This window comes from Penicillium hispanicum, assembly GCF_028827665.1.
Source record: "Penicillium hispanicum strain IBT 35686 chromosome Unknown utg000003l_segment0_segment0, whole genome shotgun sequence".
NCBI lineage: Eukaryota > Fungi > Ascomycota > Eurotiomycetes > Eurotiales > Aspergillaceae > Penicillium > Penicillium hispanicum.
Window position 1 is genome coordinate 3,593,123 of NW_026623195.1, and position 15,351 is coordinate 3,608,473.

Genomic DNA, 15,351 nt, shown 5'->3' on the forward strand with positions numbered 1-15,351 from the left:
AACACACGTGATCCCCTGCAGGTATCCGCGATCCGTGGTTCGTGGCGCTCGTTCTTAAATCCTGCGATTTGGGAATCGCAGATCGTCGACTCAGCCACTCCGCGGTTCAATAATCCCGTGCAAGGACCCTATCTCTGCCACGCTTTCTCACCGACCTGCGATGGGGTCCTTTATCCCTCCCGGCCCCCTGGACGATCGCTGGATCCCCTCCTGAAACCGAGTCCAAACTCCACTCTTGCAAGCTTCAAACAGTTGATCCTTGCCTCGCGCTGGTTCAAAAAAACCCGCATCCCATGACGCCATGCGTGGGGCAGCGGGTGGTCTTGAGCTCCCACTGTGAACCTCGTTGGCTCGTGGCCCGCGTGGTCGATGCTCAACCCCCATTATTGCTCTGAGCGGTTAGCCTATCACTCTCGCGCTTCCGTTGCTGGCCAAATCATTCGGTGAATGGTGAGTTGGCCCATGGATCGCCACACTCGACACCCGCCAGGCTGTGGGGTTGTCGAACCCGTTTGCTCCTCAGTAATGGATGATCTTTGACCCTTTTTCTGCACGTTTCATCAGGCGCCGGCTGCTTGATCTTGCCTTCTCCTCGCCTCCCTTCCGCGCTTTGTTTCCTCCGATGGCCCTCCCTTCTGTTACATTCCTTCTTTAACCCTTCGTTCGTCTCCCTCCCCTCTCTCTCTTCCTCGCACACACTCTCCCTCGGCGGCGACGATGTTGAGTTCTCCGCGACGAGGGATCCTTGTTGCCTCTCCGCTTATTACCCTCCTTTTGATCTACTACCTCTACCTATTCCCGAGCACAAAGCCAGTCGCTACGAACCCCTCGAAGGAAGAATGGAACTCGGAGCAAGGCCATATTGTCCTTGAAGGGGCGCAGTCTAGTCCGTTGCCCGATGACCAGAACCCAGACGCGACATTGGAGGAACGGTGCGCGCGCTTAGGCCCACACCTCAATGACATCTTCGTGGTCTTGAAGACTGGGATCACAGAGGCTCTTGAGAAGGTGCCAGTGCAGTTGCGCACCAGTCTCCAGTGTGTCCCGCACTTCGCTGTCTTCTCTGATTATGAAGAGACCATCAATGGCGTCCGCACTTATGACGTCTTGCAAAATGTGACTGAACGCACCATTGAGCGCGAGCCGGAGTTTGAATTTTACCGCCACTTGCAAAAAGTCGGTCGCAAGGGCCTGTCGGAGGAGGACTGGGGCAGCGACGAAAACGGCCCCTTTGGCAAGACCAACAACCCCGGGTGGAAGCTAGACAAGTGGAAGTTCCTCCCTATGGTGGACAAAGCGCTGGAGGCCATGCCCAATGCAAAATGGTACATGTTCATCGAAGCTGATACCTACGTTGTCTGGCCAAACCTGGGGAACTGGCTGGCACGTTTGGACCACACTCACAGTTACTACCTTGGCAGTCCAATGCAAATCGGGGACACGCTGTTCGGGTACGGTGGTGCCGGTGTCATTCTTTCCCACAAAGCGGCCTTCCTTTTGCATAGCCATCATGTCGAGGCCCAGGGGAAGCTAGAGGAAATGACCTCCAACGAATGGGCCGGAGATTGTGTCTTGGCCCGGGCCCTGGCAGAGACGCACATCCCCTTGACTTGGTCTTGGCCTATGATGATGACATCCCGACCTTCAGAAATCGATCACTTCTCCGAGGGGTACGGCCGGCAGCCCTGGTGCTACCCAGTGATCACATACCACCACATGAGTCCGCGCGACATCGAGGAAATGTGGCTTTTTGACCGGACGTGGTTTAGGAGTGGGAAGAATTCCTTGCTACTGCATGGTGACGTTTATCGTGAGCTCATTCACAATGACCATATGGCCGAGCGTGAGGACTGGGATAATCTCTCGGGGGCTGATATTGTCTTCGACCCCCCAACATCTTCGTCCCTAGAGTCCTGCGCCGATGCTTGTGCCCAGAATACCGAGTGTCTGCAGTACTCCTTCAACCAAGGCGATAACGTCTGCAAGCACGCGTCGACCACTTTTGGTGGTGTTGCCAACAACGGGACTTTCTCTGGCTGGATGACTAACCGCGTTCAGCGGCTATTGGAAAGCTTCCAGTCGTCCTGTCCCCAGGTTGGATACATCTTGAACTAAGTTCGACAAATTTCCCTGGGCATTGTCACACCCTTAACACTCTTTCCCTTACCTCTTGGTCCGCTGTACATAGTATACCCCTTTCTTTGCATATATTTCCTTTCGTTCTCCTCTACACCTTGACCCCTGGGTGATGAGGTCATTGGTGAGGCGTTATGCTGGAGTACTTCATTGGCATCTGCTGGGCAGACAAGTTCTTTCGCTCCCGGTCTTCAGACGTTCTACATTTTCTTGCATTTTGATTTCCTCGAGCGGCATATGTCGCTAAATGGACTAGCAGAGCTACTGGCACTTTGACTAGATTTGAGATTTTTGACGATTAGCCAATCACCATGGAACTGCATTTTACTACTTGGATGTCCGTATCTCGCCAACCTAGTTTGAGATTCCGTTCAGTATGTACGCATGGAGGCTATATAAACACAGTCAAACTTGTACCGGAAGAAAAACAGTCATAGAATCTCGAACGGTCATCACGGTCGTCCTTCGTATACCACGGCATTGCTCTGTTTTCCTTGTCACTTAAACTTGGAATGCGGTCCCTGCTTACGCAGGCTCTCTGCCTTCTGCTGCGGGTCTGTTGCATCGTCCTCGGAGGAGCACCGGCGAAATCGTCAGGACAATGGCAACGCAGACCACAGCAGCTTGGATTCCAAAAACAAGCCCTAGTCCATTTCGGTCGATCCATGTAGGTTGAAAGTATCCCACTGCGAATCCACCACAGGTGCGCCACATGTTGAGGATGGCCGACACACCAGCAGGCTGCTCGGGGTACTTCTCAAGTGCATAAGCAGTGATTGCCCTGCGAACCGTCAAGTCAGCCTCGATTGGTTTGTCCTCTTTCTCTCCTGCATTCTTCGCAAACGACGAGCGACGAATCAAAATCGCCGAACTTACACAATTGTAGCAACCATGCCAATATTGACCATAATCCAGCCAAAGGCCAGGCCAATCCAATGCTTGCCAAAGTTCATGGTGAGTCCGTAAGTGAGCAGGCCACAGGACATGCTGCCGATAGGGAACCAGACTCCGTGGAGGCGGTACTCGCTGCGCCAATGGGATGCGTGGCGACGATAGACCCAGCTATTGAAGAAGTGACCAAAGATCCAACCTGGAATGTATCAGAGGGACGTTGATTGTCGAGCACAGCAACGACAGGAACAAACTGACCACAGAGGGCTCCGATTACGCCTGCAAAGCGCATGGATGACGCTTGCATCGTGTTAAAGAGGTAGGGCGGGCTATGGAGGAATGTGTCGATGGTGGTGGTGATGCCTGCAGACATGGCGATTAAGCACGACTGGGAACAGCCGTCCGCGTGATACGGGGAGATAACATACCAATGGGCCAGGTGAATGTGACCAAAACCGCCAAACCTATGCCAGTCACGAATCAGACCTTTGGATGGCACGTATAGATCGGATTGTGTCGGGCACTCACCTGTCATCAGAAGAGGAAACTGGAACACGTAGGATATGAGGGTTCGGCAGCAGTATGCCAAGGTCGATCTCTTGGGAACCTCGGTATTGCCGATGCCAAAGTAAGATCCCAACCGAGAGCATGCCGGTCCGGGCTTCCCAGGAACGTAGTAGGTTTCCCGCCCAAATAGGAGAACCATGATGGTGGAGGCGCCATATAGGGCTGTCAGGACTCTGAATGAGTCGCGCCAGTTTGTACCAGCACCAATGTATCCTGCAATTGCAGGCCCGAGGAATGGACCGATGAGGAAGGTAGTGCCCCTGTTGCTGGTGTGTCAATATTGATTGATGCCACATGGACTATTCGTATTGGTGATCAAGGCCAATCCATCGAAACTTTCAAGGCACCTACCAGATATTGACCATGCGTGGCCATTCTATTGCAGCCGAGTCAGCTTGATCCCAGTGCGATCTTTCCTCCGGCATGCGAAGACATACCATCAGGCCTGTACATATCGTGGATGATTGGCAACCCAATCACCTGCGGTACCGTGCCGAACAACCCCTGGAGAGAACGAAAGGCTGTGAAAGTCGAGTAATCATGAGATAGAGTGGCGCCCAGTACCATGAACATGGTGATGATTTGGGGCCAGATCCAAATTGGCAATCTGATTGTAGATAGAGCCTATCAGCCGGGGTGATCCTGGGTCATCTCACGCAGTCAGACTACTTACCGGCCGTAAGCTTCGATGAGCGGAACCGCAAAGATGCCCCCGAAGCCCTGCAGCAAGATGCCATAGTTCATGCTCGTGGCCGAATGGTTGATCGTGATGTTCCAATCTATTGCTTGCTGGGTGACCAGCGTTGAGCCCCAGACCATCGCTCTGCAGCGTGATCAGCAGCGGCCAAGGTATGGACCGTCTCCAACGCGACTCGCCGTACATACCCGTCCGCCAGCAAGGAACTGGACATGAGCGATACGAAAAGCCACGTCTTCCGCGCCGAACTCCAGTTCCGTGGAGCCCGCGTGTCCATCGCCTCGGAGTCCTTGAATTCGGGGTCTGATGGACTGACGGCGCGGTCCATCTCACGCAACGTGTCGACCGGGGAGGACTTTTCCATGACGGCGCAAAAACACAGCGACGTTGCCCAGGCACACGATCAGAAAGGTGGTAAACAGCCACGAGGCAAGGGGAAAGAAGAGGAGACTATCGTTTCCTTTTCGTCTGTGCATGAGGGCAACAGCGAAGGTTTTATGCATGGAAGAGTCCGATCGAACACATGGCTAGGGAGGGGAGTTCTCGCGTGGCTTGTGTTGCGCAGGACTGAGATAAGAGAGGGAGAGAGAGGAAATGATAGACAAATCGGAGGAATCAGGGCCTTGAACGAGCATTCCCCTCGTCCTTCTCCCCTGAGAGGCTGATGTATCATCTCGATCAGCCAAGGCGAGACTCGAAAGAATCTGATTCGACCACCACAAGGGAGGAACCACACCGGGCGATTGATCTATGTACATGTCGAATCATACTAGGATACGTCAGTTACTGACTCGGTACTCTAGGATCGCGCCCGACCTCGAAAGTACACCAACTTATACTATACCTCTACTAGTAGTATGTCCATATAATATAGTTTCACCAGTGCTGGGGACGATCGACGTGTCTCGCGGAGGAAACTAGAAGATGCGCGATCGATGGACTCATCGACGGCCCTAGCGAGGGTGGCGCCCCTTGCATGCGCATCGCCTGTGATTCGCCCTCGCAAGATCCGGACGCACTGGACTTTCTGCTTCTGCTCATACCCGTGGACGTGGTCAGGTCTGGGAGCGCAGCGTGGTGTTGGACGTGGAATTCGACCGCGTGTCTTTGTCCCCCAGATGGAATAGAAATATTCATCGGAGTGCTTCCCCCCCACCTCATCTTCCCACTCACGTTGATCGTGGATCTTGAATCAATGTCGCTGCTCGAACGATTCGCTCAACTTCTGGGCCGACCAACGCCTGCGCCTCCAGCGGCATCTGCAGTGCCACCTGGTGCTGCTCTCGCCGCGACCGTCACGGTGGTCAGTAATGCAATACAATTCCAGATCGTCCCACAACAGACGCAGGGACTGACATTGATATTCGAGGTCATAGCCAGCATCGCTGGGCTTCGTCCCCGTCGCCATTCACTTTGATCTTTTTGGCAGCTTGGTGCGCTTGGGAGGAAACGCCACATCGGAACAAGTGGCCAATGCCAGCAACCAGGCCCAGTCCAAGGATGAGCCGGAGATCTGTACGTGCGCATCGCCGGATCAATCTCGATTGGATCTGCTGCTAATCCTTCGGACTAGGCCCAAGGCTCGCATGTATGTAGATCGCACCTTCTCGACGAAAATCCCCCGTGCAGGAGGGATGATAGTGACTTGCTACAGCCGACACCTTGTACATCATGGCTGGGCTCGGACTGGTCGACCGCGTGGCCGAGGACCGTTTCAATGCGAATGCCATTACCCGGCACATGGTTGACATGCCGTCGGCGCAGCATGGGGCTCTGCATTTGTGAGTGTCCCGCGTCGTATGTGTGTTCGGCCGGTCTCAATTGCCCTTCGAATGACATGCTAACCCCTTCAACTGATAGCACCACTGAAGGAATGATGGCCGGTGCGTTCCTGATGAAGAAACTCCAGGACACCAATTTCGCGTACCCATTTGCCGAGGCCGATGGCCCATTCCAATACGCGCACCGGCTGATGGGAGAGGAGCAGCTGTCGAGACAGCACACCTACTCGATCATGGAGGCCCAGGGCCGCATGGACAGCTTCAATCAGTTTATGGTGGGCAAGTTTCTCAAGTTTGGAACGTTCCCCAACCGGGTCAAGGGAATGGGCTACGATCTTGACGCAGTGCTGGGCAATCGGGATGATATTTCCTCCGTCGCCATGGTGGATATTGGTGGCGGGCGTGGTGAGCTGCTGCTCGAAGTCCAAGCGGCCTACCCACACCTCCAGCCGGCGCATTTAGTTGTTCAGGAATTCAACGCCGTGATTGGCGATGTGCCTGGGGTGCGCTTGATGGAGTGGAACTACAAGGAGAGCTCGGAACAGCCCGTGGTCGGGGCCCGGGTCTACTCGTTGCAGCACATCCTGCACAATCTGCCGGACTTGGATGCCGTGGCGCTCTTGCAGAAACTATCGCGTGCCATGGCACCCTCATCGCGACTGCTGATTATCGAATACGCGAAGAACTTGACCTATACGTCTCTGCACTCCAGCATGATTGCGTTGTATGGTGGCCGGGAGCGTAGTGCAGCCGAGTGGCAACAGCTGGCTCAGGTGTCGGGACTGGAGGTCAGCTTTGAGGCATACGTTCGTGCAGGCGAGTCCTTAGTGGAGATGAGGCGTGTGAATTGGTGAGAGCTCGCGAGTGAGAGTATCGGATGATTTTCCAAACGCTCGACTCACTTTGATCTATTCAATCCATTGGCGTATGCTTCTCAACTTCAATCTACGTATATTCTAACAACCTCAAAGTCGTTCGTAAGAATATACATGTAGTCCACAACAATTGTAACAGAATAAGATATTCAAAGAAACGAGACAAACTGTGAGACGTGTCCCTAGTCCATGCATAAACTGTGATCGGCTCACGAACTCGTCTCGGATGGAATCGATCCATCACATCCCGGAATGTCATGGCTTCACATCCGCCCCAGACGCCAAAGGACAATCTTCCTGTGTCCACCAACGAGACGTGATGCTCCTTACATTTGAGCTCCCTCCCGTCCAGGCTGAACTCAACTCGGCAACGCACTGAGCAAGGGTTCATTTGCCTTTGGTCCACTTGCGAATCCTCGTCAGGTCGCCCGCCCACATATGGTGAGATTTACGCGCTCCACAGCGCTGGTCTCCGATGACCGACTGCACCATCTGCGCCCTTTCCTCCCTTCTCCCAGATGGTCGGGACCGGCAATGGGCTGCCCAGGACATAGTGTGATGCTTCGTTTTTCTCGTCACACCCCCTTGCGCCATGGCGCATGGCTATTGCATGGTTACCATTCGTCCCCGATGTCCTCCCACCCACCAGGCTGGAATGTCGCCTGTGGCATCCACATGGACTGGCAGGAATGAACAGAGGAAGCGCTGCTTACAGGTTATTGTGGAATCCCGGGAAAGCTAAAGTTGCGATCCGAGCAGCTGGACGCGCACTGCTGGCGAAATTCTCACGACTGATTCCCTATGTTCGTCCCAATCATTTCTTCTTGGTCTTGTCACACCGGGAAAAACCAGATTTGCGATTCTTGGAGCCATTGGCTCTGGGGTAAAGGACTCGTTCCTGGTGATTCACTCCCGACAGTCACGGATTTGTCCTGCATCCCTTGTTAGGCTCGACTCCCGAACTCTCTCGTCTGACCTGTCCATCACTCGAACTCTGTCGGCTGTGGATTTCCGTCCGACAGGGTGATGCTTCGACGACGATCTGATTCATCAGTGCACTCTAATGGGCGGGCATTAGCCTCGCCTGTCAGATCCCTATCATTACTCCGTGCCCAATGCCGTCAATGCATTATTTGTACTTGAATCAAGCCCTCCGCGCTGCAACAAGATCTCAGGGTCTTTCTTGTCTTACCGTTCTTGCGTGACGAGACGGTTCTTGCACCATGGACATCCCACATCCTGGGGAGGGAGATGTCAACATCGGTTTGTCGCGTGCTCGACACAGGAACTGGAGAAGAGTTGGCTGACATTGATCCTTGGTATCTCCTACAGGCACTGCCACGTTCGATGCTTGCTGGGTAGGCAACTGCAGGACTTCTCTTTATCTGGTAGTTGCATAACTGACCGCCATCCAGACTCTCACTGCGATTGTTGGTGTCGCCCTGCTTTTTCGATATACCGTCAAGGCTTGGGTGCTCTGGGCATTGCCCCAGGTCACTACTCCACAACGCGTATGGGGCATCGAAGACTTCTTCTTTTTGATAGCATACGGATTTGACATCACCCATATCACCATGATACAAATGAGGTTGGTCTGTTGTTTGTTTCTGGTTGAAGAGTTCGTCCACTTAATGGAATTTTGTCTAGTGCTCACTATGGGTTGGGACGCCACTTCTTCTACCTGTCCCCCGAGGAACGAATTCACGCCTTGAAGTGGGATTTCATTTCGCAGCCAATTGCCGTAGCATCCGCAATGGTGTCACGGACAGGCATGATGTGGTTTCTTTTGACCTGTTTCGCCGCGAGCGATCGCAAGATCCGGGTCTCGATCATCGTGTGCGCCATTGTGCAGATCGTTGTGAATATGGTGACCATCGCGCAAATTATTGCTCAGTGTGGGCCCAATCCATATCGAACAGTCCGTCAATGATTTTCCGTTATACTTTGCATAGAGCTAACTCTCCAACTAGTCGGATCGAGTGCAATATTTCCATTATATGTGGACGCCACTCCCAGCGGACGGCTCCGTCAAGTGCCAGTCACCATCGGTCCAGACCACCGTCGGGTTCGTCCAGGGGGGTTTTAATACCGTCATTGATTTCTTTCTGGCGGTGCTTGCTGCGGTAGAACTATGGCAGTTCTTTCTGCGAACCTTGCATCGCGACCCCAATATCTCCTTCTGGTCCCAGTTCCGGAAGATCAACAGCACTGTTCGATCACGTCGCATATGGCAGACCGTGACTCTGAGTGGACCACTGCTACTTTCTGGCGCTGCCTCCATTGTAAAGACCTATGTAAGTGAGGAATATCAGAGTCCCAATATGCGACTGGACTGACCAGCATGCTACTAGTAGAAATTGAAGTCGCTGGGTGACCGACTGGATTTCACCTATAACATTGTTTCCTTTGTGCTCTGGGTGAAGTAGGTCTTCTAGACTGAACCTTTATTGACCCTCTCTCTGACAGTCACAGAATTGAGAACTACAGTATTCTCCTTGCATCGTGTGCCCCGGTAGCTCGACTCTTCCTGCGGGCAATCGTCGACAATCGCCGCGATGGCCGACCCACCGGCTACTGGTCTCGTTCACGATCCACCAACAACAATAACAACAAGAACAACAATGAAACCGAGCTCAAGAACCGCGCCAAAGATCAGTGGCTGGACTCCGCGACCGTGTCCAACTGGCAGGACGAGGAAAACCCTCCCACTGACTGGAATCCGACCACGGAACGGTCGGAGAGTCGAATCTCCAAGGCCAAACAACCAGACTATGTGGATGATGGCTGTGTTACCGTCCAAACAGACATCGTTGTCCAGGTGGATGATGGTCGCTCCACTTCGTCGGGAGGTGCGCGGTTGTTGCCCGAGGGAAGCGAGCCTCCTCATGGATTGGACCACCGCTGACGGGGCAATCCTGATGATATGACTGGGTGTATAAACTCGACTTAATAGGCGTATATAATGCAATCACGGAGACTCGTACGACCCTCATCTTTGGGTGTTGTAGTGTCAGTTCATCAATCCGCCGGCTTGGCCTCCCAATAAGAAAAATCCTACTACACTCATCAATATTGAGATGAACCCGTCTCGACACTGAATTCATGCTTGGGAAACAACGCCCATGTACATTCAGCCGGACATGTTGCCCTCCAAAAGTATTTCCAAGTGGACTGGGTGCTGCATGCCGCACCAATTGGGATCTTTGTCGTTGCGGTCGATCTTGATACAGTCTTCCCAGATCAAGACGACGCACCGTGATACTTTGCATGATTTTGTTCGCCTATAAAAGAAGAGCCATGATGACACTGGTACATGTTTAGAGCCAATTATCTGATACGGCTGCTCGTCAACCAATAACCAACATACAAAACTCACCATGGGACCGGGCTTGAAGAGAATTGCCGCGCGACACAATCGCCTGTAGGGGCTTTAAGGCGTAATCTTTGTTCGTGATATAAGGCTGAACAGCCTCGCTCAACTTTAAAGGGTTGGAAACCCATGTCAGTTGCGGAATCCTATTGGTTTAGTATCTGAGGAGCGATCTTTCCACTGGTCCTGGGAAGAGCTGATGGTGACCTCCTTGGCGGCTCAAGTCCAGGATATGTCGTCTATCAGAGGGTTTTTTCCACAAGGGTTTCCCGACACGTAGTGGAATGGTGTGGATTTTTTTGCGTGGCAATTGAGTCTGTTTAATTTGGGTAAAGGCAGGACGAGCCTGGGAAATAGATAATTAACACGGTCTTCGATTTTTATAGTTGTAGTATAGAGTTGGACCGCCACGCTAGTCGTGGCGTGGGAACATACACGGCAAACGGCGGATTCATCTGACCATAAAATTGCTTAGGATACCTGGAATGTCTATAGAGCTATTGTCAATGCAGAACTCCAAACAGGGCGAATTCCGCACGTTGATACATTATGAGACAGAATGAGTGGTGCTCTGTTCAGCGCCTTGGGTCCGCCAGCGCATTGTGAATGAGATCATTCTGCGGCATTGATAAAAGGTATAGACTGAGACTGAGACTGAGACTGCATCATGGGATGGATTGGGAATCACTTCCCGTGTCGAGTATCATCCAAGTAGAGAATGATCAATGGTCCGGCTGTTTTGTACGTAAAGTGTAGGCAATTTTAGAAGTAACGAGAAGCAGACAGGCAAAAAAGAAAGGCAACCTGGAAAGGCATCCTGGATTCTTTCATCGGTGACTCGTCTCCGCCATTCACGTGGCTGCGTGGATATGACAGGCGCGTGCCTGCCCGAATAGGAAGGCGCAGTGAATGCAGCGAGTGAGGGATGCCTGAGGCCCTGGGCTATAAATATCGCCTTCTTCGCCCTCCCTTCCTCTTCTTCTCTCTTTCTCTCCTCGCACCTCATGAAACTCGTTTCCTCTGGGGTGCCAGTGTGGGCTTTGTTGGCTTTTATGTGCTTCTTCAACATTTCTTTCGTTGGGTTCAACACCCAACACTTCCCTGGCTTCAATAGCCAAGCTGTTCTTTTTTTTAGACAGCTGGGACCCTGCCAGACGCGAGTCTGAGGGGGCACCATGGGAGGATGGGCCATGTTCTTGGGGTTCAGCGACACACAGGGCTCGTGCCTCAGGCCTCGGTGCGAGCTGTATGCAACGGACAAATGGGTTCCTCAATGGGCATGTGCCGCGGACGATGGTGGTGGCTCTGGGGGCAGAAGCACATTGTTTTGCAGCATGATGAATCCACTCCAATGATTCTGCGGCTTTGTCTGATTGGAATCCCCCCGGGCTCCTATCAACATTGCGGCTGGATCCATTCTGTGCCAGGGGACACCCCTCGGGAGGGCCGGGCAAGCCTGACAGAGGGCTCCCTCACGTTCATCCAGTGGACCTGATGCGAAACACCTTCCTACCTGTTGCACCATCTTGTATTTAACCCTGGTGGTGTTGATCCGCTCCGTGTAACTAGTGACCAGCCTTGGTGTTGAGTGGTTGTTAATGCTGCTGCTGCTGCTGTAACTATATCTTCACCAATAAATGTGGATCCCTGTTAAGGTTCCTCCCGTGTTTTCGTATCAATTCCCGATTCCCACATGGCCATGGCTGACAAGGCACGAGACTATCCAAGATGCCAGTTCCATTTCACGATGCAGCAAACATTCCGAAGAAGCGATTGATTTGGATATTAAGTCCCTGAGGCATTTATTTGGTGAGGACCCAACAGGTGTGGAGACATGTCTATGCATGGGTACAGCTAGGTTTCCTGATATGCTGCTTAGTTTAGCAGCATAAAACCGTATAAACATCGGAATATCTCCTGGACAGGAAAAGAGGGTAGAGCAAGATTTTAATTTTGACAAATCCTTTGACAGAGGACTGTGAGGTCTTATGTACAGCCTGCCCCTATAGCTAGAGTGTCTATGTTACAGCCCCCCCCCCCGTAGATGCCCTTGTTTGAGATCAGGCCTTGAGTAAATTCAATCCGGTTGCTTCTATTGAATCAAATCCATCAGGGTTTGAACATGACGTGCCTCCAGGCTGTAGACTGTTTCTTGGATCTGCTTTGCTCGTTCTTCTCCATAGATATCCGAGGCCAATCCAAGATATTTGGCAATCACCTGTTCACGCGCGGATTCGTCTGCCCTGTCCTCCAATCCAGGCTCGATGTCCTTCTCCACGGTCGATCCATCCCCGAACTCGATTTTAATCCTTTGTTGGTAGGCGCTTAGATTTTCACCGGGCACTATCGTAATGCGATCCGCCAGGGCATGGATATCTTCATCGTGCAATCGATCATACCCAGCCCACCCAGTATGCCCGCCGTGGAGCCAGGCCAGCGAGACTTGGTAGTAAGCCGAGAACTGAGCATCCACGATATTCTGCGGGTGGACCTTATTCGGGGTCGATGCGCCAACGATGGGAATCTGATATGCTGGGAGCTGAACGGTGATCGACTTGACCTCATTGGTCCACCGATCGGGTGCTCGCAGGTCGTCCACCATCGTGATGAGTCCATGGGTCATCCGACAGGCTGGAAAGGGCTTCCAGATCGTCTCCAGGAAGACCCATTCCGTTCCGAGACCTTGGCGGAGCTTGTCGTAGTCCACCGTTGCGGGGGTGTAGGCATTGAAGAAGCCAAATTTGCCTTCCAATATCTTGGCTGCGCCAATGACTCCGGCCTGTGCGAGCTCCACACACATCCAGGCATCGTGCACGGTGAATCCCGGATGCAACCGCTTGTTCCAGGATCCATTCTCGAGATACTGCATCGATCCGGCGGCCTTGGATCCGGCAAGACCAAAGGCCATCTCGATCAACGGCACTGACAGGCCCTTGATCTTCGCAATGGTTGCCACGGCACCGAAGATGCCCGCGGTGGCCGTGTTGTGGAACCCACGCGAGTACGCTGCTTGAGTCAGAGCTCTTCCGAGGCGACAGGTGACTTCATATCCCACGGCAAGCGCTGCCAAAAGGGTTTCAGTCGAGCTAGATGAATCCTCGGCGGCCACGAGTCCAGCAGAGATGGTTGTCGTGCCTGCGTGCAAGGCCCCGGGTGCGAATGTATCGTCGAAATCCAGGGAATGAGCCAAGAGCCCGTTCAAGAGGGCCGCATACTGCGCTGTGAACGTTTGGCCACTGGCAATCACGGTGTGAGATCCCCCTCGGCCATTGAGTTTGGAGATTGCCTCGAATACGGGGCCAGTCGATTCGGCCTTCTGCGTTGCTGCTGACGCCACTCCAATGTAATCGAGCAGGAGGTTTTTCACAGTCGCGATGACTGTATGATCCAGCTGCTGGTAGTTGGTATGATATACAAACTCTGCCACGATCTGAGTGATGGGCGGGATCGGTGGTTCGGCTGAGTGCTCCATGGCTTCGGTAGGTTGGAATGCTTGGTCTTCCTCCACCGAGGCGATTTAGGACTGTATTTAATATCGTTCCTAGAGCTGTTAGCCATCGTCAACGAAGCCGGGCCGATGCGGCAATGCGTGTATATGTGCGAGGCCGCGAGCGGGCCGACGCACTATGGAGACATCGGCGTTTCGACTGGTTTCGCAAAATGAAGCCCGGAGAGGAGAAAGAAAGAGATCGAAGCGGCCGACGAATGGTTCTGCTAATGCGAGTATACCCAGGTAGATGACGGGGGCTTCTACCAAGTACCAAGTAGATCTTTACAAAAGTCCCCTGCGCGTCCCCGAGTTATACTCCTCCCTCATACGCGTTCCCACCGGCCATCTGATCAAGTTCCATAGCTTCATTCAATCCACAGATTTTGTACAGAGAAGCTGGAGGAATGCCGGCAGTCTCGTCAGGGAAGTCACCCGTCTCTTTTAGACACTGGACAGACTGAGTGATGGACATGTAAGCCGCCCGGGTGCAGATGGCCGGATAAATGATGATTTTAAAGCCAATCTCCTGGGCCTGAGCGACCGTGAGTCGCGGTGATACTCCTCCCTGGACCATGTTGTACAAGACAGGCGTCGGGTGCAGTTCCTGACATGCGCGCCGCGCCTCGTTGACAGTGCGAATTCCTTCCAGAAACGCAACGTCAGCACCCAGAGCAATTGCCATCTGGAGCCTTTTCATGGCAGCCTCAAAGCCCTGTAGCTGCAGGGCGTCGGTACGCGCGATGATCACAATATCGCCGTGGAGTTGTTGCCGCATGTTGACGGCTGCTTGAATACGTGATCTGTATTCATTTTCGGACACGAGCTGCTTATTCTTGAGATGGCCACATCGTTTGTTGACGACCTGGTCCTCCAAGTGCAGAGCTGCAACACCTGCCCGCATGTACTGGGCCACAGTCCGGCCAACCATCAAGGGCCCTAGCAGTTTTCAATTAGTCGCCAACGAGATATACGGCTTGAAGATACAGGCGGCAATACCTCCATATCCTGTGTCTGCATCTGCAATGAGCGGGATCGATGGGTCCAAGCTGGCGATGAGACTCGCGTTGTCTCGCATGTCATTCAGTGTCGCCAGCCCCAAATCGGGCATTCCTAGTCGAGAGACAGAAGTCCCCGATCCCGTCTATTGATTTAGCTCATCGCGAAGTAGGAACCCCTGGGAGAGTGATTCTCACCATGTATAAGCCTTTGAATCCTGCATGGAGTGCAACGCGGGCACTGAGGCCGTCGTAGACTCCCGGACATACCACGATCCCATCTTCGCTCGCTAGTTGACTTCTCAGCAAGGCTGCTGGGGCATGAGATGCCTGTGTGCTTCCCATGAGGAATACTTCGGGCATGTCACCAGTCACCAATCACGCAGGAGGAAAAAAGAATGGTAAAATGCAATCTCGGTTATTTGAAACCGCCTATGGCTATCGTCATAAACCACGAGATCTATGACGGCCATTTATGTCGTGTGTTCCAGGCGGGGGGTTGTGCTCGACGTGCCGGGGAATGGAATCTCACACCGGAGATGGCACTGA

At 53.0% G+C, this 15,351-nt stretch overlaps 6 protein-coding genes across 6 annotated transcripts; 3 read left to right on the forward strand and 3 right to left on the reverse strand.

Annotated features, from left to right (window-relative positions):
* Positions 1-717: 717 nt before the first annotated feature.
* Positions 718-2,115, forward strand: N7459_003736 (uncharacterized protein; the record flags this gene model as incomplete). Its single annotated transcript, XM_056942920.1, has 1 exon — positions 718-2,115. One exon carries the CDS (start codon positions 718-720, stop codon positions 2,113-2,115), a length of 1,398 nt encoding a protein of 465 aa, XP_056802803.1.
* Positions 2,116-2,661: 546 nt separating this feature from the next.
* On the reverse strand, positions 2,662-4,655 carry N7459_003737 (putative MFS transporter; the record flags this gene model as incomplete). Its single annotated transcript, XM_056942921.1, has 9 exons — positions 2,662-2,917; positions 3,013-3,226; positions 3,286-3,390; positions 3,456-3,491; positions 3,556-3,854; positions 3,946-3,970; positions 4,032-4,201; positions 4,268-4,417; positions 4,480-4,655. The coding sequence occupies 9 exons, from the start codon at positions 4,653-4,655 to the stop codon at positions 2,662-2,664; spliced, it is 1,431 nt and encodes a 476-aa protein (XP_056802804.1).
* An 831-nt stretch (positions 4,656-5,486) lies between these two features.
* On the forward strand, positions 5,487-6,926 carry N7459_003738 (putative O-methyltransferase; the record flags this gene model as incomplete). Its single annotated transcript, XM_056942922.1, has 4 exons — positions 5,487-5,594; positions 5,668-5,806; positions 5,946-6,072; positions 6,152-6,926. 4 exons carry the CDS (start codon positions 5,487-5,489, stop codon positions 6,924-6,926), a joined length of 1,149 nt encoding a protein of 382 aa, XP_056802805.1.
* Positions 6,927-8,170: 1,244 nt separating this feature from the next.
* N7459_003739 (uncharacterized protein) lies at positions 8,171-9,852 on the forward strand (the record flags this gene model as incomplete). Its single annotated transcript, XM_056942923.1, has 7 exons — positions 8,171-8,210; positions 8,280-8,305; positions 8,363-8,535; positions 8,595-8,865; positions 8,918-9,241; positions 9,302-9,369; positions 9,420-9,852. 7 exons carry the CDS (start codon positions 8,171-8,173, stop codon positions 9,850-9,852), a joined length of 1,335 nt encoding a protein of 444 aa, XP_056802806.1.
* Positions 9,853-12,409: 2,557 nt separating this feature from the next.
* Positions 12,410-13,789, reverse strand: N7459_003740 (MmgE/PrpD family protein; the record flags this gene model as incomplete). Its single annotated transcript, XM_056942924.1, has 1 exon — positions 12,410-13,789. The coding sequence occupies one exon, from the start codon at positions 13,787-13,789 to the stop codon at positions 12,410-12,412; it is 1,380 nt and encodes a 459-aa protein (XP_056802807.1).
* Positions 13,790-14,117: 328 nt separating this feature from the next.
* N7459_003741 (isocitrate lyase/PEP mutase family protein) lies at positions 14,118-15,165 on the reverse strand (the record flags this gene model as incomplete). The annotated part of the gene is made up of 3 exons (XM_056942925.1): positions 14,118-14,743; positions 14,792-14,948; positions 15,001-15,165. 3 exons carry the CDS (start codon positions 15,163-15,165, stop codon positions 14,118-14,120), a joined length of 948 nt encoding a protein of 315 aa, XP_056802808.1.
* Between the last annotated feature and the right edge of the window lie 186 nt (positions 15,166-15,351).